At 44.9% G+C, this 24,575-nt stretch overlaps 2 protein-coding genes across 6 annotated transcripts in view; both read left to right on the forward strand.

Annotated features, from left to right (window-relative positions):
* Positions 1–15,310, forward strand: part of mboat2a (membrane bound O-acyltransferase domain containing 2a) — a 38,967-nt gene extending 23,657 nt beyond the window's left edge. The window contains exons 2-13 of the mRNA XM_037486245.2: positions 1,896–2,041; positions 4,637–4,714; positions 8,236–8,331; positions 9,019–9,074; positions 9,880–9,934; positions 10,751–10,937; positions 11,402–11,594; positions 12,015–12,118; positions 12,210–12,274; positions 12,404–12,536; positions 12,968–13,119; positions 13,660–15,310. Coding sequence (XP_037342142.2) covers positions 1,896–2,041; positions 4,637–4,714; positions 8,236–8,331; positions 9,019–9,074; positions 9,880–9,934; positions 10,751–10,937; positions 11,402–11,594; positions 12,015–12,118; positions 12,210–12,274; positions 12,404–12,536; positions 12,968–13,119; positions 13,660–13,825 — 1,431 coding nt within the window. The 3' untranslated portion in view covers positions 13,826–15,310. The remainder of the gene's footprint in view (positions 1–1,895; positions 2,042–4,636; positions 4,715–8,235; positions 8,332–9,018; positions 9,075–9,879; positions 9,935–10,750; positions 10,938–11,401; positions 11,595–12,014; positions 12,119–12,209; positions 12,275–12,403; positions 12,537–12,967; positions 13,120–13,659) is intronic.
* Positions 15,311–17,179: 1,869 nt separating this feature from the next.
* The window catches only part of kidins220a (kinase D-interacting substrate 220a), a 39,713-nt gene continuing 32,317 nt past the window's right edge, over positions 17,180–24,575 (forward strand). For 3 of the 5 annotated variants that reach the window (XR_009941592.1, XM_062557318.1, XM_062557317.1), the window contains exons 1-8: positions 17,180–17,344; positions 18,513–18,745; positions 20,591–20,749; positions 21,206–21,304; positions 22,060–22,158; positions 23,783–23,881; positions 24,154–24,252; positions 24,465–24,563. Coding sequence is in view for 4 of the 5 variants with exons in the window: in XM_062557318.1 (XP_062413302.1) it covers positions 20,618–20,749; positions 21,206–21,304; positions 22,060–22,158; positions 23,783–23,881; positions 24,154–24,252; positions 24,465–24,563 (627 nt within the window). In the remaining variant the exon portion in view is untranslated. The remainder of the gene's footprint in view (positions 17,345–18,512; positions 18,746–20,590; positions 20,750–21,205; positions 21,305–22,059; positions 22,159–23,782; positions 23,882–24,153; positions 24,253–24,464; positions 24,564–24,575) is intronic. The other 2 variants (XM_062557315.1, XM_062557316.1) reach the window with 1 other exon arrangement.

A 24,575-nucleotide genomic window follows, 5' to 3' on the forward strand; every position in this document is an offset into this window, starting at 1 on the left:
TTTGTTGTTTAATCTGTGCAGACAAAAGGCCCTCCATGTATCCGTCGCCCTTCCGCTCTCATTAATCATGCAGGATCCATAGATAATGGATGGCGCTCTTGGTGTCCGTAGCCTCTCACTGCCTTACTGGCCAGCCGGCTCTCTTAACATGACCTACATACATGGACGGGCCATTGTGCCTCCAGACACGCATCACTGAACGGGACCCCAAACAAACACGAGGGCTTCTGGGTGGATGAGTGTTGGTTTTCCCCATTTCACGGTGATTAGTGTAATGCTCTTTTCCCGGGAGTCCTGTGTCTACTTTCCATTTCCTGCTTCTCTTTTCCAATTTAGACCCTTTTTTTTATTACTCAATATAGCAATATAGCGTCCACAAATGTGAGCGGACGTCACTGCATTCGATCAATGCCGGTGCATTGCGATCACTCATATTGGCCGTTTGTTTTGTGCGCGTGCGTATTTGCCTCTTCGTAAAAGCACAATAGAAAGCCTTAGAAATTCGAAAAAACGGGGAGTGGATTGGACATTGAACCGTTTTATCCATGTTCATTTAATGAGAAAAGAAAAAGCCACTTTGCCGTTGGTGTGGTGACGACACACAGCGGTGGTGGCAGCTCTCCGGGAGGAGAACGGGGGGCTGCTGGGTAGTTTGCTGGGTAGCTTGTTCTTCTCTGTAGGAGACACACACACACACAGTTTTACTCCTTCACTCTGGTTCTCTCTGCTTTGCAATTATTACCATTACTCCACTGCTAGTCTTTACTGCAAAAAGGGCACCCCGGCGAGTCTGTGACTTGGTGGAAGCCAGTGAAGTTCATACGGAAGTTAACCTCCTTCAAACGCTCCCAAAGGAACACTCGAAAGTGTCCCTTTTACATCTTCTCTATTTCTATGTCAAGAGAGGAATGATGATACGGAAAATGGAGGAATATATATGTGTGTGTGTAGTTTGATGATGGGAGTGATCAATGGCCCAGTCACACAGAACACAGATCCTTAATGGGAACATCAACATCCAACACCCCAGACTCATTGCTGTTTATGGGTGGGAAGGACATTTAACCTGTTGCTACCTACATCAATGACAGCAGAGAGCGATAATTGAACATAGAGTTTAATGAAATGGAATTAAAGCTAATCAAATGTACAGGGCAACACAATGCCGTCGGATTAGTACGACATAGTATGTATTTCCCCACGTGGTCCAGAATGAGGAGAGATAGTGTGAGGTTTCCCGGCTCCGCCCCTCGATGGATCCAGTACAGTCTCACTATTGTCCAGAGCAAAGCCTCTTTGTCGTGCCATTTGGAGACATTAGGTGATGAAACACAGTCTGAAAACCCAGCTTTACCAGCTCCACACTTGGTACTTTCAAACAGTCCGACTGGCGAGCGGGCATCGTGTTTGGGCTGCCGATATTGAAAAAGGTGGTTCCCATTTTTGTGCACTTTCTTTTTTCATCAATACATGTAGCAGAGCAAGCAGACCACATGACTCCCACAGCTGGTCCCGCTGGCACTGAGCTGCCATACTCGGACCCATAATGCTCTGCAGACACAAACACTCTCTCTGAAGGAATCTAAGCTCTGAAGTATCAAGCAATACATTGCATTGTTTAGGTCTACTATAATATTGCTCTCTGCAGCTAAGCGCCCCCCCCCCCCTACTTCCTGTTTACAGCGGCCTGGGTGGCCTTGAAATATAACACAGTCGTTGTTGTGTTTCTTGTCAAAATGTTCCTCTATTCAAAGTGGTATTTGTACACTAAAACCTATTCTTTAGTTACCAATGACGATTATAAGCTACAACACTAAATGATTTAAAGTAACCAGTCTTCTTGTGATTCCTCCTGATCTCCTCTGTCTCATTGTCTTTTGTGTCCCTCCGGGCAGGTCAACTTTGTGGCGTGTCAGCTGTTCGCCCTGCTGATGGCCGTGTGGTTCCGGCTCTACCTCCACCCCAGTAAGACCAGTCCCTTCATCAGACACGTGGTGGCCACTCTGCTGGGCTTCTACTTGGCTCTCTTCTGCTTCGGCTGGTGAGTCAATCGTGTGTTTGTGGGTCGCCTCTCTCTTTTTTTTTTTGTTGTCATCGCCGTCCGCCTTATGCTCCTTTTCTTCCTTTCTCACTTCCTGCGGATTTTGTTCTGAGAATATTATTATTTTAGTGGGTTGCTGTTCCTGGAAACTGTGGCCATGTACCCAGCTTCATGCCACTTTAAATTCACGAGTCAGTGTTTTTAAAGTATGTTGTTCATCTCTTGGGATTGGGGGATGTAATGTTATGCAATGAAAGAAAATGTCACTTCTGCTTCGGTTAGGGATTCCCCTACATTTCCTGAACATTTCTCCATAAACCCTGCGGGGTGTTTTTCAATATTTCAGCTAAATGGAAACAATGGGTTTATTTGTTGGAAAGTTGACTTTTGAAAAGACTGGCATCACATCCGCTCGTCAAAAATGCTTTGTAACTGCAGTGCATGAATATCAGTGTTATATAATCACGAGACAAACGGCTGAATGGTTTGACTTCGTAACAAGGAATACTTAAGAAGCATGTATTAATTCATGTGTAATTCAATGTGGATTTGCTTAATAGACAGCTTTAAATGTTGGTGTTGGATCATTAACCCATATTCATTTACAGCTTAAAACCGCTCACTGACATTAGTGATACGTTTGGTTGGTCATCTTTAACATGTGTACACGACTGGACAACATGAAAGGATACAAGCTATTTAAAAAAAAATAAGAGTCTCAAGTAGGGCAGCAAAAATGATACTCATTGTCTAATAATAATAATGTGCATGTATCTTAATTTTAGAGGATCAGTCTCTCCATTGAGTTTTCCTTGTCTTATTCTGCTTTTGTTCCCCTGTCGTCGCCCTCTACACCCTGTTCCTTGTTTGTAATTTGCTCCTCGTCTTCACTCCGCCCCGCCCTCACTCTCTTCATCCTCTCCAGAGCAAATGGGTCGGTCGAGCAGTAACTGATACCCAATTATAAATTATAGTCATGCAACCGACACTGCGCTGGGGTCATGTTATTTGTTTTGGCTCGGTGAGGTGATGTAGTGGGATTCATTCAAACAGCGTCACACTGAGTCACTCACCCATGATGCGCCTGGTTTAAAAGAAATCCACTTTTAATGTACGCGTTCAAACGTTTTGATCCGATCAATAAACTACTCACAACACATGTAATCACAAAGTGTCACAGGATCGTCGCCACAACTTTGCCTCACAGCTAAAAAAAAAAGTGTTTGGAATAAATAAGGAACTGAAACGACAGCTGTATTCACTGTGCTGATCAGTTTTTCTTTTTTTCTTTTTTTTGGGCAACAAAACAAATACTGCGCAAAAATAATCCCTTCACAGGAAAGGAACATGACGTTCTGTGCAGACAAAAACCAATGTGCTAAAGCAACTGAAAGAGCATTGGCCCCTTTTAAAGCAGACGTTTAGTGCATGGTAATGCACAGTATCTCAAGCAAGTTAATCACAGGTTCAGTGTCTGGCGTTACTAATACTAAACTGTACAATGATGTAGCGATTAACACGGGCGGTTCAAAAACACAGAGGCAATTATTTGATGATCTTGTTAATCGGAAGGTCCCGGTCACTCGGAAAACAATTAACGTGTACACACACACACTGCACCGTTCCAAGATCCCAAGCGGCTTCGGCCATCGCGGCTCGCTCCCGTGGATGCATGAACGCACCCATGCACGCACACGCGCGCTCGTTTTTCGACCCTTTCCTATATACCAATTCGCAATATTTTGAGTCGTTCGGGTGGTTCCTTGGAGGGCACCTGGCCGCGGCCCACGAGGACCGGCCTGGCAGATGCCCGCAGCGCGTTGGTCTATTTTAGGATGTCAGGCGCTCTTTTCTGAATGTCACTGGAGGAAACGATTGAAACGTGTCCCCAGTCAACGGGGGGGGGGGGGGGGGGCCGTGGACATGCTCGCGGACCCCCGTTTGTTTCGACGTCTCGGGGCGCATTTCTCTCCCTTCTCTCGGATGTCGGTGTGCGTTGTTAGCAGTCTTCTTCGCCGAGAGGTCCGTTTAATTCCCCCCCCAGCTTGCGCTCCCTTGGTGCCCTCACCCTCTCTGTTGACTCGCTACCAAGCCGTGGCGGCGGCGTCTGGGCTCTCCTGCAGGGCCTGACGTCGGTAGCACTGCACACGCTGCCCTTCGAGGACCCATCTGGTCGCCGCCGCCGCCTCTGAGTTTGTGCGCGTGTGCTTCACGGGAAGGGAGAGAGAGAGAGAGAGAGAGAGAGAGAGAGAGGGTGGACAACAACATACACACACATTGATGCACCCGTCGCTGTAATGGCGTTGTAGTGTTAATGGGGTGCCGATTGCCAGTATGTGACTACGGATGACACGTTAGTGGTTACAAAGGTCTGGCCGATGGTGTGACTGGTTTCATAAATGGCCGTTCCTCTTTCTAATCACTGTATGGGATGACAAAGCAGGGTGTGTGTGTGTGTGTGGGGGTAATAAAATAAAGATTTATATAGTTTATTGTAAGGAACGGGCGTGTCTGTTAGAAGGAAGTTGTTTCCCAGCAAATAACAAAGCAATGTGAGATTTAACAAAAAGGTAATTTCTGACTTTCACTCCACAGGTATTCCCTCCATTTTTTGGTCCAGAGTGGTCTGTCCTACAGTGTGATGGTATTTGTTGGCCTGGAGCACATGCACAAGTAAGTGTACAAATGAAATACTAAAGTTAATTAAAAAAATGTCAAAGGTTATTTGGCCTCATGGTTCCTGATGAATGACGTGTGACTGTTAAAAAAGGCCTCATCACTTCCCATTACAGCAAAACTTTATAGCAAAGGTTATTTCAAAAGCCCGTAAACCTAAACCTTATCAGAGTATTGTGAATGAATTGTGACTTCTTCATCCCATCTGACAATGACTGATCCTGTATTTGCGACATCGTCTGTTGTCTTGAGTGTTATTCTGGCGTACGGTCCTGTGTCACGCTATTGAGGATTTTGCTTCAGGGCTTTCCATCTGTGACCACAGCTCATTAAGACAACAGCACGCGCACACACACACACACACACACACACACACACACACACACGTTGTCTTTCATGTTGTTTCTTACCAACATCCAAGGATGCCCCCCCCCCGCCCGGGGTAGAGCACTTTAAATAGACAGTAACAAAGCATTCATCACGATAGTGGCCGCGCTCAGACCGAAAGGACTCCAAGCCCAATGACACTGGCCTCCAGGAACACACCAGGACTTGTTTGTCCACACTCTAATGTGGCATTTAGACATATAGCGGTGATTCACACCAGAAGTCATGTTGCCCTAACCCCCCGGGGGGTTAACCCTCTGCTCACAGCGCTAGTGTGCCGTTCTGGCCCTGGCTCCTGTGGATAGATAGGCTGCTCCCTCCCACCGAGGCATTCGCCCAGGCCAAACCAACAGCCCTTCATGGCCTCCCCCATCCCCCTCTCCCCCACGCCCCCACGGATGAAGGTGGAGCTCGGGGGCAGAGAGGAAGAGAGGCAGGACGCACTGACTTGTTCGTGTTTGCAGAGGGCGGTGAACCCGCCGCCTCAGGTTTTGTGTAACAAATGAATCCATTTTTTCGCAGCGCAGGGCTGTGATTTAACTGGAGCGGGGACTCGCTGGTCATTATACGCATTCTATCTATACGCATACGAGTGTGACTCTGTGGCTTCTTTCCCATGACACTTTTTTTTTCCCCCCATTTAATTTTTTATGCTTTGTTTGTTATTTGCTAATTGCATGGTCACTGTAAACCTTTTCTTTTAAAAAGACACGGCCAATGTGTACACGTGGTCTCCCTGTCTGTCTACTTTTACAGTGTGAACATAAGCCTCGTTAATGAGATGGAATGATTGACTATCTCCGTTTACACTTTGACCTCCGATAAGACGTCGCACTACGAGGGGGGGGGGGGGGGGTCTGGGGAACGCTGACCAGTGCACCGTGGCCGGACTGTTGCTCCCTTCGCTCAGAGGCCTGACCCTTGGGGGGGGAGCGGGGGGGCATTAGACAGGGTGAAACCAAAGGAGGTCCTCATTTGATTGAGACGAATATGACACATTCATAATGACTTATTTGGGGTTAGTCCAACCCACTCAGTGGCTCCCCGGGTTTTCGGGGGCTCGTGACACTTGGTGTCCGTCTGCACGCTGTCCCGACGCGCCTACCGCTTGTACTCAAAGTATGTAGAGAAGTAATCAGACAGCAATCTCGGATGTCAGCGGAAAGATACGTTTGATGGTGAGGAGAGCACATCTGGATGATTACGTCAGTACTTTAAGCAGGCGATGGGAGAGGCCTGCTGGTGTGCAGCTGGCGGTGTTTCCAAGCAACGCTAAGAAATTCCAGCCCCCGGAGGCTAACGTTAGCTGTCGTTCGAATGTTGACAGATATTACAGCTAGTTTAGCGTTAGAATCCTCCCCCCGCCTCCCGTCCTCGCTGAGGAATAGATGACCCGGGTCGACCTCCACTCTTGAGCTTTGAGCGTTGTTTATTTTTTCCCGCCACAAAGCACTACTGCAACGTGTTGCTTTATCACGTCCCGTCTCAGTTTGGAATGTTTTTACATCTGCTTCCCCATGAGATCACGTGAGAGAGATGCTCCTGATGGCGCGATAATCCCAATAATATCCTGTTTTGTGTGTTTGAAGCGCCGGTATTTCTCCAATTTAAGTGCGTATGTGCTTGAGGTTACAGGGAGGAACATCTGGGAAGTTTCTCCCTGTGTGTGTGTGTGTGTGATACAACCCTATCAACCTGCTCTGCTCTTAGTCTACTGAACCCGAGGAGGATGCATTATATCTGTTAACACAAGCATGCAAATAATTGGAACAGGAATAAGATTTTGGTGTGAAAGCAGGGCTGTGAACCCGGTGATAAGTGCTCAAATTACTGACTCGGCCGCATGCTGAGCCGATGGAAATTTCCTCTGGGTCTGTGCTTGCGTTTGAGCGAGCATGAAGTGTGCCTGGAGGCATTTATTATGTGCACACTGCCCTGGGGGTCTAGGGGACATTTCATTTGTTTATTTATTTCATATGCTCACTTATAACCGCAGCGGTGGCGAAAGCTGATCTTGGTGACAAAGGGTTGTAGCAGTGAATGGAAAATGTTTGTAGAGCCAACGAAAAATGCAAAGCTGTCTTGCGCGACTAAAACATCTATTTCATGTCATACAATCTGGTGTCTGAAAGAATATCTGTCGGTGGTATTCTTTCTGTTGTTTTGAATGATAAGAAAAGTCTCTGTTCATTGTCAATAGTAGACTGTTCCGACGCACAATGATTTCACACAATGATAGAAAACTACATCTTGATTAAAACCCAGTTAGTAAGCAAGTGTAACGAGACACCTTCCCCTAACGGCAGAAAGGTGGTTCAGGTGGTTCTTTCCACAGCGGTTTACAAAAGTACTCGAAAAATGTATTGTTTTGTGGCCTTGTAGGCCTTGTTTAGTATTATGAAAACTTACGAGGTAGTCAAAGTAAAGTCTATATGTTCATCTGTAGTAGTTGTAGTTGCTCCTTATCTGGTTATGAAATATAAGCAAAATGCCAAAAAGTTATTTTAAAGACGAAGATTTTAAAAACCCACGACTGTCCCCAAAAACCTAAAATCAGTCACCGCATCAAACCCAGATTTGAACTAGCGTTGTGGTCTAGGATTTCAATGATCTTTGTTTGCTGGCCCCTGGCTGGTTTCAGGGGCCCGGCGGCCTCTGTACAGGTCCCTGTACACTGAGTGGTCGATCTCCTCTAGTGTGGACGCCGCGTGGGGCTGCAGATGCAGCAGGCTCTCTGGAATGGAGAAGGCGCCTCCCCCTCCCCCCCCCCCCCCCCGTTGTCTCTCACCGCCGCGGCTGGCGCGGGACAGTCCTCCCACTGTCTGCAGCGGACCACTGCGAGCTGAGTAGCTTTGACTCCTAGCACCAGCCAGCAGCTTTGTATTTCTGGTGAAAGGTGGCGCTGTCCTCTGTCTTTGACCACTGACCCCGACACATTAACGGAGGCTCCCCTCCTCCTCTGGCCCCCTCGCTGCCCCCCCCCGCTGGCTTTTGAACTCCACTGCCACAGATAGGAGAACAAAGGGTCCGTGCATTAAACTGCCCGGGCGTGAAAAGCTTTGTTTCACTGTGAAGAAACTCACCATCTATCCGTCTAACGTCCGTTTTTCTTCCTTCCTTCTCCCGCACAGGTACTGCTTCATAGTGACGCTCGGCTACCTGATATTATGTCAGGTCACGCGGGTCTACGTGTTTGACTACGGCATGTACTCTGCGGACTTCACAGGGTAAGGCCCATTGAGACCGTTGGTCCTAATCTGACTAAGGATGAAAGGAAGGAAGGGAGTGAGCGAGTGAGTGAGTGAGCGGAGGCTGGTCGTCGATGGCGACCGTTGTGGTTGCTTCCCACTGTGCCCGAATCGTCTGACAATTAGAGCGGACAGCCTGCACTCCCTAGCAGGGAGGGGGAGGAGGAGGAGGAGGGGGGGGGGGCTGGCTGCTAGGCAACCCCAATGCAATCACAGAGTGGCACAGCAAGGCCAGATATGTCCCTCTCTCAACTGCCTTATCTGCCATTCCCCGGTTCTCTGTGACATTAGTGTAACCCTTATGCCGAGTGACCAGGTGTTCCTCTGGTTTGAATAAGATACCAGAAAAGCTTTGGCCTGTTCCTTGTTTTGTCTCAGTTGCTCAACTTGATGCTTCTTTATTCCAAGAACTTCTTGTCCTTGCTGATGAACAGAAAATGTTTTAACATGTACAAGATGTTAAAGCTAGGAGGTTACACCATACAATGTTCTTAATAAGGTCAAGCGGAACAGAGGAGTAATGCTTGAGCTGGTTGAACATAACTTTGTTGAAACAAGCATTCAAACTAAATGCGTATCTGACCTGTTCTGACCTGCTTGTGTGTGCTGGTTCTAACATTTCTCAATATCAACGCAGCCTTTTTTCCGTTTTCCTCTCTCCGTCAGGCCCATGATGGTTATAACACAGAAGATCACCAGCTTGGCGTTTGAAATCCACGACGGTAAGACAGTCATCCCACAGTGTGTGCTTCACTTCTCTGTCCAGTCTCCAAACGGATCACATGGCCACCTTTTCCGAGCCTGTAGTCACTCCTAACAAAGGACGAGTGAAACAGTTATGTAATGGAGCGATGACCGTGCACACTCACTCTCTCTGTCTCTCTCCCTTTGTCTCTTTCTGTATGTGTGTAACCATTTAATGGTTGATTGAAACCCAAGCTGACCGGAACTGGTTAATACTAGACTAGACCAATTCTGCGCACGCACTTCCTTTGTGATTATCTATCCTTTGTCCCCAGAGCGAAAGGCTGTCCTGACGCAAACCTTTCATCCCTCTGTATCATCCATTCTAATATCTGTCATTACGGCCAGCAGGCTGCCTGCAGTTCGACAATGCTTTGACCGTGTATTGGGACAGAATGACTCCTGCGCCGCGCTAGTGCTAAAGTTGCTCTCAGCCGTACCTGCAAACGAGCAACAAATGAGTACATGTGGACACGGAGGGTGAAACAAACAAGTGCGTTGAAGTACTGTAACACTGCAGGCTTAAGGGATGAGAGGATCCTTGAGTGTCACTCACAGCGTTCCTTTGAAGGCCTCCTCCTGCACAGCGCGGCTGCTTCCCCGAATCACCTTTTTATTTATTTATTTCATTGCGATCAGAGGGTTTAAGTGTGGCCCTGCAGCTAATCGCAGCCCTGCACCACGAGCCTTACACTCAAAATGACACGTAACCCCCCCCCCCCTCACCGATGCCGAAGCATTTTGCTCATTTACAGAGATAAAAAATCTTTTCTCTGTCTGTAGGTTTGGCCAAGCGAGAGGGGCAGCTGACTCCCAGTCAGAAATACCTAGCTATCAGGTATGTGACTCAGGTATGTTTCTAACACTTAAGATGATGGGTCGGTTCATTTGATTAAGTTCACTTCCAAAGTTGACATGATCTTGAATCTTGAGTTAATGAGCTCAAATGAGTAGGAACAGGAAATCCCTACATGCCCCCCCCCCCCCCTTCCTCCCCTTCTAGCACATTTAGTATCTAGGAAACCACGTTCACTTCTCTCGTGTGAACTGCGCTGTAGGAGCGGCCTGATGATCCCTTTTCCCTGACGGTTAGTGTGGGAGATGATAGCTCAGCAGAAACCGTGTAAAAAAAAGAAAACAAAAAAAAAGAACAGGATTTGAGTGTGAACTAACACAGACTTAACGTGTGATGACAACGACAACGCTAAAAATAAAAAGACCGAGCAGAGAGCTGGACTTTCATATTAAAAAATGTTCATCTTGCACATTTTTACATAGTCTCAATCTCAGACTGGAGGGGGAGGAATTAGCAGTAGAAACAGGAGCTCATGTGCAGACAGTTAGACGGCTGCTTCACCCGGGAGATTAAATCCAAGCACGGACGGGTGAGAGACCACAAAAGCTTCAGTCGAGTGAGTCCAAGCACTCAAGCCCTCCGTCTCCTTGTGGACTGTTTGATGGAATAAACCACTGAGGTTTCTCACCGGACGGGAAGCCATCTCTGCATGTGGAATTTGGTCTGTTGTCCTATTAAACTGCATTTTGAAGGGCCGGTGCACTACATGAAAAATCGCCGCTTCGAATTCCACTTTCCCCTCTAATGCAATTCTTTTTCGTCCCCCCCCTCCCCACCCCCCTCCCCGTGGCCCATAAGGCGGATGCCCAGCTTGCTGGAGTACTTGAGCTACAACTGTAACTTCATGGGCATCCTGGCTGGGCCTACCTGCTCTTACAACGACTACATGGCCTTCATCGAAGGGACGTGCTACCAGCCGCGCCACCAGGAGAACGCCAACGGCAAGGAGAACGGGAAGTACAAGCAGATCGAACCCTCGTCCAAGGTACGTGACACACTGCTATGGTAGAAACAAGACTCTCGACCCGTCTGAAAGGCTTAGAGATCCTCAAAGAAAGCACCTGGGTGGTTCGGATGTTACAAAAGAGGAGGTTGTCTAACCTGTAACCTCTTTGGGTCGCGCAGCAGTGGAGCCGTTTTGAAGGGTGCAGGCTAATTACAGTGTTTGGGTCGCTTTTTAGAGAAATGGAATTGAATGACGTAATTGTACGATGCGTTAATCAGTTGATTTCACGGCAAGAGCGTGTATCCATCTCGGGAGATAAAGGAAGCAGACGTTGCCTGATATAAAACACGAGAGAGCGCTCAAGGACTCGAGTTGACCTTGAATCAACTGAACTGGTCTTCCTATCTCCTGGTTTTGTTGCTGTAGCTTCATTATGTAACGGATTTTTACCGCGGGCCCTTTCGTCTTCGTCTTCTTCACTCTCTTTTCTCCCCTCCGCCCAGAACGACGTCATCTCCAAGCTGTGCACATGTGCCGTCTCGCTGGGCATCTATCTGTCGCTGTGCAAGCTGCTCCCGGTGGAGCACTCCATAAACGACGACTTTGTCAGCTCCACGCCCTTCCATCTCCAGGTCATCTACCTTTACCTGGCCATGCTGGCCCTGAGGCCAAAGTACTACTTTGTCTGGACACTTGGTGAGTTTCATGTGACCTACACTACACATTCGTCTCTCCCATTCTATTTTAAATCCAAGATTTCAGGTTTCAGGACTGAAGACTCTCAATAGAGGACTAAAACGGGTCCCAATTTTCTACTGCTTATGTTTTGTTCAATGCTACTTCAGATTGATTAAGTTGGAGCCAACTGAGCTCTTCTGGGTTCAGGGAATTTGGTTCTTTTTTTTAAAAGTATGTTGAGATGAGGCATAAAAGAAAGCCCAACACTGCCATCTAGTGCTGAGTTGCAAACATTACCCTGCATTCTTACCAATGGCCGATACATGTGACGCCAGATCTCCATCTGTCTGTGTCATCGCGTCACAAAGCAGTGCATTTGAAAAGGATACGGACCTGTTGTCTTCCCTCACTGTCCCTGTTACGTCCTTTCTCCTGCAGCTGATGCTATCAACAACGCTGCCGGATTTGGCTTCAATGGATACAACAAAGATGGCTCCCCGCGGTGGGACCTGATATCAAATCTCAGAATTCTGGACATTGAGGTTTGGCTCTTTTTGTGTTCCTATGACCTGTTGTATTCACACACAGGTCCCATCTAAAGCCTGAAGTGTATTGTTTTGGGTCCCATTTCAGTTTGCTACCAGCTTCAAGATGTTCCTAGACAACTGGAACATCCAGACCGCTCTTTGGCTCAAAAGGTAAAAGTATCCATGTTGCAAATGTTCACAAGCTTCGGCGTAAAATACACACAAGTCATTTGAGGTCCACAAAAAACTGTATTTTTCCTAAATGGTTTTATTAATTTCTACTTTGTTTTAACCCCACAGGGTGTGCTACGAGCGTTGTCCCATCAACCCCATGGCTGCCACCTTCTTGCTGTCGGCCATGTGGCACGGCGTGTATCCTGGGTACTACCTGACCTTCCTCACTGGCATTGCGATGACGATGGCTGCGCGTGCAGTGAGTACACACGTCGCTTTTGTCTACACGGTAGCCGCTGGTGGGACATTTTCCTCAACCAGATTGAGGCAAATCGATGCAAATCATGATTCCGGGGTGGTTGACAAATCCAACGGTCGTGGCTGACATTTTGTCAAAGGGCTCTTTAGATTTAACACTGTTGGTTAGCAGAACCACAAACACACACCGTGGTTTGTTTATAAGTAGGTAAGGGGATAATGATAGTATTATATGATAGTATCATACCTCATGTTGAAGTCTGAGGCCATTACCACTAATCTGTGCTAAGTCAGACCTCTTCACTCTAGTCTTGGTTCCTTGTTTCAATTCAAGTCACATGGAGGTAAAGTAAAATGAACGGGATGCAACTATAGGTTTATGTTGATGTTGGCGAAGTTCAAGTCCCTTTTTATGTTTTTCTTCTCTTCCAGGTAAGACATAACATCAGACCGTACTTCCTGGGCTCTGACTCGCACAAGCGCATCTATGACGTTGTCACGTGGGCGGGGACTCAGGTTGCCATTAGCTACACAGTGGCGCCATTTGTCCTACTCGCTGTGGGACGCTCACTCAAGTTCTACAGGTTTGTGTGTTGGATTGAATAGTGTGTTGGTAGTAATGAAACTCTCGATTTGAGCTTTGTCATTGAAGGCCTGGGTAATATACATTTTTAAAAATCGATCAGTATCAAAAAACTAAACCAGTTCCTTTCTTTTTCTCCTCGTGTACGAAACATAATTAGCTACTCATCCCCTGACTGTGACTTATTGTGGTGCATAAAACAAGGCTGTAAATTGCACCACCTTTTCAGCGTTGGGACCATGCCGACACGTTATAAATGCTTTGTATAATGTTTAACATCATGACCACAGTCGTTTAGTGGGATGACATGCTCATTAGCACCGAAGACGTAAATGATCACTGTATGGCTGCACCAGAGGTAAAGACAGGGGATTCCTGATGCCACTGCAACCCATCCCATTGAGAGCATTAATGACTTTGAAATTTAGAGAACTGACGTACAGTGTTATGGCCTGCACATACTCTCTGGTGTTGTGTCTCCATCATTTCTTATAATAAACGGTGATGAGATTGCTCTCCTTGTGGGATGTTGCCGCTGCAGGTCCTGGTACTTCTGCCTACATCTCCTCTGCCTGCTGGTGGTGGTGGCGCTGCCCGTCAAATCGAGGCGCCGGCCGGCCAAAGAGCAGCAGGACGGCCTCAAGGACAACCAGGCGGACCTCGGCAGCACGGACAACAACTGCAACCAAAAAGACAAAGCCACATGAGGCTCCGGACGGCGACACACACAGTCCCTTCAGCGGCAGGAACACTCGAGACAAAGTAAAAAACCACTGAGAGCCGGAGCGTGGCGAGTCTTATTCACCTGACAAAGAACCAAATATCGGATGCTCCCACGAATCCTAACCGACAGAATAAACACAAGTCGACTTTCTGTCAAAACGTCCAGTAGCAAGGGATGACAGCAATCAAAAGTTTCCGACGCGGATAAGAGACCAGGGTGTAACAACGGCCATAGTGTAAACAAACAAACAAACAAACAAACGAGCGATGGTGGTTACTTTCCATTACAGCGGTGGGAACGAAGGCTTCCAAGCTGCCTTAAACCCTCTATGTACTCGGCGGGTGAAATGACAGACGGATGGCACGCTGCAAGAGCCTATTTGCGCTTTCAGATGAGACGTGCAGTATGTGGAGGGTTTTTGTCATTGTCTGGATACAAACTTCTGTTAGGTGGGAATGGAAAATGTTTTCATGTAAAAGAAACATTACTTTATCATCAGCTGCCAATTTCAAACAAGCCTTAGGATCCTCAAAACATTGTTTGATTTCTATGTCTTTTTAAAAATCTTTATCGGAGAAGACTTCACATTGTACGTGTTTTGTATTTAGATGTTTGTGACAACACTATTTCAGATGCATTCGCACTGCTTTTTTCTGGGATGAACTGAATGACATAAGTAGTCCCAAAGATTAATTCAGATCTCGTCCATCTCCAGCGGTGAAATGTCTAAAATACATGGATTTCTGTTTTCATATCTGCAGTTTTTTTGACCAACACGACTCGTCAGTCAAACGTGTGTTTTTCAAAGGGACTTCATTTACACTTGTTGTGATTTCAATTTCTTTCCCTACGGATTTCAGACCTGGTTTCAGGTGTGTGTTTTTTGTTGTTGTTTGACCTTTTGTTCAAATGTCGTGCCTCTGTAATACGTATAAGTATCCAAAACAATTTAATTCAAGCCCTGATTGGGTAAATGCAGTGAATTGTTAACATCCCTGTAAAATTCACTGTTGCAAAGTCACACAGATAAATGGAATGTAAACGAAAAAGTTTGTAAGTTTATGCACAGTGCACTAAAAGCTTATTGTAGTCAAGCTGCAAAATATTTAACTGGAATTTGGAATAAGTAATTTACATCTGATAACTTATTTATGTAGCGACATAGAGATAATGTAAAGAAATTCACAGACATATACCAGCTGTTGTGGTGAATGGTCTTAGTTCATATTGTGTGCACTGCTGTTTGAATAGGAGATTTTTCAGGGTGCATTTATTTTTTGGTTCACGGTGTTTTCGGTTTCTTAAGTCTTTCAGATCACCCGCTTAACTCTTTACAACACGCAGCATTTCAAACAGCCACCCATCTGATTAAGTATCATTGGACTTTTTTTTATTTTAGTGAAAGAAATGCAAAGGAAACCACCTGAAAGGCACCCCACTGTTATCGGCTGTCAGGGCAATTCAAACCCACAATATCATAAACACTTTTGTCGTACGTTTTGATTTCTTCTAATGGTCATTAATTTGAGTTGGTTTGGTGCATTTGTGTAATAATAACAAAGGGGCTGAGCGAAGCTTTTTTCTCCCATTCATTTCTTCAGATTTTCTAACATTTGTGCATATTCCTGCCATAACTCTGTGTGTCTGTGTGTGTGTGTGTGTACCAGTATTCATATGACCTGAACATGTCAACATGGTCTCATGTAAAGTATATTTGTAGCCAGGGCCTCGTATAGGCGAGTATGGCCCGCCTAGGGGGAAACGGATGTCATTCTACAAACGGAGCGATGGTTGTACTGCATGGCCAACCAAACCAGCAGATCAATACAAACGGCTCCACGTGTCCAAAGTGCCAAACCAATGAATGGCGCGTTTTTGTTTTGTATGTGTTTGAGCATGCGTGCCTGCGTGTGTGTTTGTGTGTGCAAATGTGTCCATGTAGTGTGTGTGTGTGTGTGTGTGCCCACGCGCCTGTGTAACATAACGGTTATTTTTCTGTCGGAAGGAAATTTATTGAAAGATTTGTATAACGGTCCATTAAAATCCTGATTTATGTCGCAAAATAAAGAGAAATTATTTTTAAACACTAAAACTGATGTTTCAAATATATGTCAAATCTTTTTTTCCAATAATGGAGATGAATATCAGCAGAAAGACTGATGTTAAATTTTTTTTTTTTTCCACGGCTTGCTCATGGGGCAAAGGAAATATCCAAACAACACACTATTGTTGTATTTTGGCTTTGCAATTGTGTTTTTATTATTACCATAAGGTGTTCTTAATTGTTTCATCAGGAAAAAATCAGGTAAAACTAATTTCGTTAATTGGTACGAAAAAACAAACATGAGCCAAACTACAGCCCTGGAACTAGCTTTTCATTAATGCTATGCAGATGTTATGCATTTATTAATTACATCTTTGCTTTTTTGCTGTCATCACAATTCTGCAGATGCTTTTTTAGTAGTTCCTCTAATATCTAAAATATGTTGCTGAAAAGTGCCTAACCACTGGAAATTGATGCACAATGCCTTATTCACAAAGCCCATTTTGACATGTTGAAAAGCACAAATGTAAATGTTTAAAGAAATAAAGTCTGTATTCCATTGGCCACTTCAGCTTCCCACTGGACACAATGATGGAGATATAGTCGGTTATAAGTAACACTTGTGCAATCACTAGTCAAAATGGCTGCTGTGAAAATGACCTCTGCTGCCAAATGTCATAATGAAACTGTCCGTTTTATTGTGCTGAGACATTAAAATGTCTTTCCTACCACTATAAAAATATTCCACTATGTCATTGTCAAGCTCATGTAGTTATTTGGGTCACTTAAAGAATGGGACCCACTGGAGATAACTTTTTTGTATTGTTTAATAACAGACATAGGTATATAAACATATGGGTAAATAGAGGCTCTGACGGATAATTGGCAGATCTCTATAATAAAGTAAAAGTTCTGGAGAAGTATTATTAGAAATATTTCATTGAGCATTGATTATGCAGGAGAAGTCACTCTATGGGAGTGTTGTTTTGTTGTTCACGTTTTATTAGATTATATCACAAGCAGCATTTTAACTGTTTTTGATGTGTTATGTACAAGAAAACAATGCGCACTATTGTATTTAGTCATTACAGGATTTTGAAATGTGAATCTGCAAAGTTGTTAAAAAGTACAAATACCTCCTACTACAATGGTTAAGACATTTAAAATGGTTGGTAACAGTCCTGCAGCAGGATTGGGCTCTTGTGATTAAACAGTGGGTGGGGGTGTTATTAATCTGTGGGTGGGGGTTCCCGGCTCCTTCTGCTCCACCACGTGTGACGTCTGTGTAACCCGGGGCAGAAGGGGGCGGAGCTTCTGACTTCCCTGCACGGAGCAGCAGGTTAAACTTTCCGCTGTTCAACACAACAGCCAAAGAATGAAATGTTTGAGCGCTGTTTCTGACGACGTTCTCCCCGCAAGATTCAAAATAACAAACCCTTACAGAGCAGCCTAGACTAGGTAAGATAACTTCATGTTGTCCATTGTACCCCCCCCCCCGCCCCCGTCTTGCTTCCTTGTAGGGGGGAGGCGGGGGGTAAAGTGTAAGGACCTGTTTGAGAGCTAGCCACTCCGAGCTAACGTTAGCCTGTGACGTTAGCCGTTGGCAGTTGTGTTGTAACGTTAGCTGCTGCCTCGTAGCGACGGTTGTAAACACGGAAAGTCACTCCGCCTGTGACACACTGTCAAATACACAGCACTTAAGCTAAACCAAAGTAGACGAATGCTTCACTTTTAGTGTCTAGTTGTATTTGACGCCATGCATGTCACAATTCTATCCGTTTGCGCGCGCGGTTGTCTTATCCAGATGTTTACTTTTTTGACAAGCCGATGACAGACAGAGTGGCGGATGCTTCATATCCGCTCCCGTTAGACACTTTAACTTGCAGGCGCACCATGTACTCACAGTAACTCATCAACACTATGTTGTAACCAGGGATTGGTTTCAAGGTTTTCCTAACTAGACACCCTTTCAGAGTAAAACTCACAACTGGCCTAAAGTCTTGGCCTCGGGCTGATGGTAAAAGCAGATCCTGGTATGTGGCAGGGAACTGAATCCTCAGCAGTTTCATTCCCACATGACGAACCTTAAAGAGCTGACTGGTTAAATTTAGAGATCGTATCCAGTGTTGCCTCAGATCCAGGTTCCTGTTAATCTGTGTTCACAGTTGACAAGGAGTCTTGATGACCATATCATTTGGTGTTTTTACATAAACACTGACACAAAAAATGACCTGAAAGTGGGTGTTTTTATATTTGAGTAAACAATAATGTGTAAAAAAGCTATAGATGTCAATACCAAGATATCATCTGGGGTTTTGGTTGACGTAGATTTGTGTTTTTGTGCTTTATGTTTTTATGATATGAATATTTGTTTTTTCAATGTTTTAGTGGAAATATGGAAAAATGCCTGTTTTGGCATCTACTTCATAACTAATTTCCTCATTTAAAATGTCTTCCTGTGTTCCTTCCTATCTTATTATAGAGCTGATATTCTTGTCAATATCTTCTTACATGGTTAATTATAGTTATAGCTCTTAGTGTTTCAGAATTAGTCCAACATTTGTCTAATCAAATATTTTATACAAATCAAGCCAACATCTTATTCTCCCTCTCCTTTCATCTGTAGGATTTGGTACTGAGCCAGTGCATGTAAAGCACGGAAATCTGGTCACGTGTGCCTATTGTGTGGGGGAAAAGATGGGCGTCGGCCAACCTCCTCATCTAATATTCAGCCTTGAGTGAAGGGGGATGCTCAGCGTCAGCCCGGCACTGCTTGTTGATTCTGTTTGGGGGTGAACAAGGGATAAAGGTTGGTCTTGTTGACTCGTCAAATAAAAATAAGCCTCGCTCTACACCAAGGTAAGGGGTTTGTTTGTTCATCTTTTTTAGTGTTTAATTATTTTCAAGCAGCTTTACTCATTTGTTTTAATAGCTTTCACATATCGCTGTTTTGTCTCTACTGTTTTTATGGGCGTGCTTTAATTTAAAAGGGTGTGTGTTTGCTCCCATCGGATCACTGCTCAGCAGAGAACGAGCTGAATGTTTACTGGTTCTTTGGTGGCATTATCGTCCACCCATTGTGCTGAAAAACGAGGAGCCGAAGAGGGTGTGTCAACAGGCCTATGTATTCTTCAAGTAAACAAAGGATTTCTTTAGGCATTTTAGTAGGAGAACAGCAGGTCACCCCTCAAATGAAGAAACAGGGCTGGATTTTAGGATAAAGAAAGTATATGTAGACATTAATGGCCTGGCTGCTCTGAATTGACTTCATTGATATGAGCTTTACGTACAGCCGACCGGCATGTGACATTTAAGCGGTTATTGACCTGAGCTGCTTGTCTCCCAGATTATGTGGAAATATTGAGCAGCATGCTTGCTAATCTTTATGTGAAACCCATTACCAAGGCAACCTGCAAGCAGTGAGTGAATGCAACTGATTAATTCTGTGTTTTTCTGGCAGGAAGTGGGTCTGACCATGATGAAAGAGCCCAACTTTATGAATCATTAATGAGATTTTTATTGATTGGCTAAATAGCTTCTGCAGCTAAAACATCAATGTTTTAGGGTGGTAAAGGGTGTAGGTAAAATGCAACATATAATGTCTGGGAAGCTTAGACATTTTACAAAATGTTATTATATTCTTATCAGTGCCTAAAGCTGATAGAAATGGTCATGTGAGAAGACTGCTGTTTAACTTCAGGGTAGAAATTGTAAAACATAACTAATAACAAGGAGGGGGACATGCTGGCCTATTTCAAGGGTTTGAAATAATTCTTCAGAATGCCGGAGCCTAATTAGATAATAGATATTCTCTGTGAACCGGGCCGTCTGCATTGATTTTTCTCAGAGGCAGACGGTAACCTAACAACGTTTCCCTGTCAGTGCAAAGCAGTCCTGGCCCAATAGTGTGCACCTCTTCAAGCTCCAGGCACATAGAAAACAAGTTATCTCATTGTTTAGAGTAGAGGAGGGTAGAACGTCCTGAAATAATTGGATCGCACAGTCGAGTGCACCAATTGTCCACATGATCACTGCAATCAAAGGTTCAAAGTTCGGAGACTGTTCTTTGTCTTCAGTGGTATTTGGCGACCCGGCGGACGTCCTTGATTGGAGCTTTGTTGTTGCCCGGCCTTCATCATACGGAGCAGACGGTTCACGTTTTCAGCATGAGCAGTTCAGACTGAACTCAAGGGAGCCTCGTTAGCTTTTGTGTAATAAGCGGACTAATCTCACATTGTCCTAGAGGTTTTGGTGTACATTTGTGGAACTGTATGTGAGCGACGTAATTGTGGATCTGACAATCTGCTTTTACTTTTTAAAGTTAAATATAAATGGATTATTGCATGGAAACCATGCATGTTTGCAAATAGTGGCCAACGTGTTTAGAAACCCTAAACTAAGCTGGTTATAATACGTCAAAGTTTATCCAGCAGAATGTGATCCTCTTTTCTGATTGTATCTTGAGCAGTGTATAGTAAAAAGAGCTCTGTTTTTTTTAATGTGCATGGCTGAGTATGTGTGTGTGTGCATGCTAGGTTTGCACTGACTTTGTTTATTGCCTAGCATCACTTCAAAGATACACCACACCCTCTTCCTGCTCTTTCAGTGGTGCTGCACATTTAGCTGTGCTGCTCCGATAGATACCTTTTAGTCTCTTTAGCCGTCTTTCAGTGAAGGCTAATCTGTTTTCCTCTCGCTGCGCAGCGGTGGACAGGTGGTTAGCTGTCAGCCATGGAAACCCCCACCTCTCTGAAGATGACCTCTCTGGCCATCCAGAGCCTTTTCAGCTACGTGGAGGAGGAGAACCTGGCCGCCATCAAAGAACACTTGGACAAGTTCAAAGACGTGGATAGCCGGAGTGATGTAAGTCAGACACATCACAGCAGAAGTCGAAATGAACCTGTAGATCGTTATTCTGTGCCATAAACCGCCATTTTATTTCAACAACTATCAATAAACATCACTGAACCACACGGTCACACTGTGTTCCCTAAACATGGCCACACACATAGCAAACTTCCCCGCTGCTGTAAATACGCACAAGTGAGTGTTGCAGTGAAGTAGGTATACTTCCTTACCATTTCCCTACCATGTACTTGTGTTCATGAGGTCAAATTTCTTATGCCGTTTTGTAACTTGTAACTTCTCATGAAGTCTTTTCATGAGTATGTTGACAGGAAGACGAAAGTAGATCTTTAACCTTGAAATGCAAACTTGACTCATAGAAAAACTGTTCTGTCCATACTACATGAATACTATCACTGCTGATTGTACTTGTGTTATCCTTAAAGTTTCTTTCCCCCTTTTTTTTCCCACCAGAATGGACAGACTCCCCTGATGGTGGCAGCAGAGCAGGGAAATCTGGAGATAGTGCAGGAGCTCATTCGGAGAGGCGCCAACGTTAACTTGGATGATATCGTAAGCATGCACACGCGCACACATAACCTCCTGATACGATCACACTCTCACAAACGTCTCACACGTGGCGATTCATTAGATATTGAGAGCACAGGCACAGGTGAAAAACAATGCGGTCCTCTCAGCCCCATTATCCACTTGACAAAGAAGACGTAGCTGAACTAGCGAGCCTTGATGTCCCATCTTGCTGAACTCGCCACACTCTGGCTCAGTCAACAGCCACCACGAGCTATGATGAGCCATAATGACAAGTTATTACGCCGTTTTACCTTCGCTCTTTCCACTAAATGACAGGATCCACTTGCTGGCCAACACCCTGTGCCTCCAGAAGCAACCACCCCCCCCCCGGACACACACACACGCATGCACACACTGAGGCATGCATATACCCTCTCTCATGCGCGTACACGGGCTCACCTGCGAGTACACCTCTCATTAACATCTCCCCTACAAGTAACCTGCCATTAGACACGGCACACTAAAACTCATGCTCACTCTCGCGCCAAGGCAGAAGAAGGAAGGAGAACCTTCCATGCGACAGTTGGTAGGCTGGTTCTTTCTTACTTGACGCGCTGACACTCCTGTGCGTCCATGCGACACCCCGTTTCCATGAGCACCTGGTATGACCAGCTGGTAGGTACCCGGTGCGTCGGCCATTCCCGGGCCGCCCCACGTGGCGCTCAAACGGACATTTGTCCAACTGGATTTGGAGTAGGATGGGGGTTCCCACGGTAACGGGTTGTCTGTGTGTGCAGGACTGCTGGACCTCGTTGATCTCGGCAGCGAAGGAGGGCCACACGGAGGTGGTGAAGGAGCTGCTGGAGAACAACGCTAACCTGGAACATCGAGACATGGTGAGAACGTAGAAAGTGACAGCCGTTTTTCTTCATTTAAAATCTGCTGTGAGCAAAGATGTTTTTGTTTTTGGTATAAAAACAATAATTTAAGTCAGAAAAATTATTTTTTTAAATGAGTTGAATTGGAAAATTGGATTGTCCATCCCACAGGGTGATGTATGTCCCATGTCGTTTAATAATAGGGGCCGTAGTCCCATGTCATGCCTCCTCTGTTTTCTCAAAACATCTAGTGTATATAAGGGGAACATAATGTATGGAATGCCAAAAAAAGCATCTTTAAAAGATGATAAATACTACGCATGGAACAATAAGACAATCTTCTTGACCACTAAATATTTACTTTAAAAAATGTCAATTAGAGATGGATCAACGGAATCAATTCATTCAATTCATATTGTATAGTTAGTGTACATCATAAGATCATCTGGAAAACATTATAGAATAAATAAATAGATTCATAAAATAATGAATCTGTTCTTTCTAATTCTTGTATTTATTTTTCACTTGCGAGCTAGACTGATTTTTTTGAGCAACTATCCCCAAATTCAGCACAATTAGCCTCTGGGGTGTTGGTTGAGACTACAGATAGTAATTTTCTTTAGTGCCAACACAATTTGTAATCAGGTGACGTTTTTATCTTAGTTTTCCCCTCTTTAAAAACGCATTTGTTAGCTGAACAGCATGGAATAAATAAAACACTGTGTCAAACCTTAAACTGAAACTATTGAGGTCCAATAACAAGCTGCTTGAACTTCTATTGTAAGTTGACCTTTAATTTGTAGCCTGTATGAGATCGAAATATAATAAAGTCTTGTATGTGAATTGGTGGTTTCTGTCAAATCGAATGAACACAGTGCTGGTTGGACAGAAGTATATTTTGCCCTGAAATAGACTAGAATGAGAGTAGAATGAAATTATTTCATGTCCGATGGCTGCTCCGGTAATAATGCCATTTGCTGATCTCTGCTCGTCTCCGAATGGGGCAGTGATGTGATTTAGTCCTCACTCTAGAGAGTTAGAGACGTTGTATTAACTATTATTATTATTATTATTCAAGAGCAGACTGTCCAGCAGCATGCAGATGGGATATACATGTATCACCTGGGACTGAAGAGGTTGTTAGTTGGGATGTAGATTCCCCAGCTCAAGAGGCATAGTGCATTTCCAGCAGTGAAACAAATGTAATGTCATGAAGTATTTGCGATACATCACGTACAACATCTAAATGTATGGTGGGGCATTCAGAGTTTTTTATAGTTGTTTTTTACCGCATGGAAGTGACTCAGGACATCACTTGACTCATGGCCATGTGAAGCATGCCTAAGCTGCAGAGGACAGGTCGTCACCGGGATTATTATAAACCACACAGTGGGATACGGTTCACTCAGTGGAACGTCTGTCACACCAGCTGGAAATAGAACATTTTCCTTCCACAAAAAAAGCTTACGTTTGACTTTTACTGCTCAAACACTGATGTTTCACTCACACCTTGTAATGATAGAAAAAATACTCACAATAATGTCCAGAATGTTCCTTATTATTCTACATGTAGGCGGTGTTTTGGACTGTATAACACATTTCGTTCCTCTCCAACTCAGCTGTCTGTGTGTGTCCTTCTCAGGGAGGTTGGACCGCTGTCATGTGGGGAGCCTATAAAGGTTGTACAGATGTGGTCCAGCTGCTCTTGGAAAAAGGAGCAAACCCGAACATAACTGGTCAGGTATCAAGATCAGACACGCTGTGCTTTCTCTCATTTCTTCCCGTGATAATAGCATCTTTGGCATCTGCTCTTCCTTTTAACCAGGCTGAAACATTTCAAAGAGAACGAGTATGTTTGCAGCACATTATTTGAAAAACCGATGAACATTCCACATAATTCTACAGAAAAAAAGCAAAGTCAACCGCGACTTAAAGCGTTAGTTCGACCGCAGGCCCGACACTGATCCTTAGTTACTGTCAGCATGACTCCACCCTTCTCTTCTGGCCCAACAGTACAGCGTCTACCCCATTATCTGGGCGGCGGGTCGAGGCCATGCAGAAATTGTCCATCTCCTGCTGCAGCATGGAGCCAAGGTCAACTGCTCTGACAAGGTAACCAGGCACTGACAGATGTACATTTGCCTCTTTTTACCCATACGGAAGGTGCAGTTAGCGGGACGAGCTTAAAAGATCCAGTGGCTTTGGTTCCCATCCAACCAGCGAGTTACCCAAGTCCATGTTCTCTCTACTTATTCACCTTGTTGCTCGGTTAATCACAGGTCTGTTTTTTTTCTCCACTAAATAGTTACATATTTTCTTTGCAGTATGGTACCACTCCGTTGATCTGGGCAGCCAGGAAGGGCCACTATGACAGTGTAATGCACCTTCTGGCCAACGGGGCCGACGTGGACCAAGAAGGAGCGGTGAGTGGATCG

The sequence above is a fragment of the Pungitius pungitius genome, chromosome 14, assembly GCF_949316345.1.
Source record: "Pungitius pungitius chromosome 14, fPunPun2.1, whole genome shotgun sequence".
Taxonomy (NCBI): Eukaryota; Metazoa; Chordata; class Actinopteri; order Perciformes; family Gasterosteidae; genus Pungitius; species Pungitius pungitius.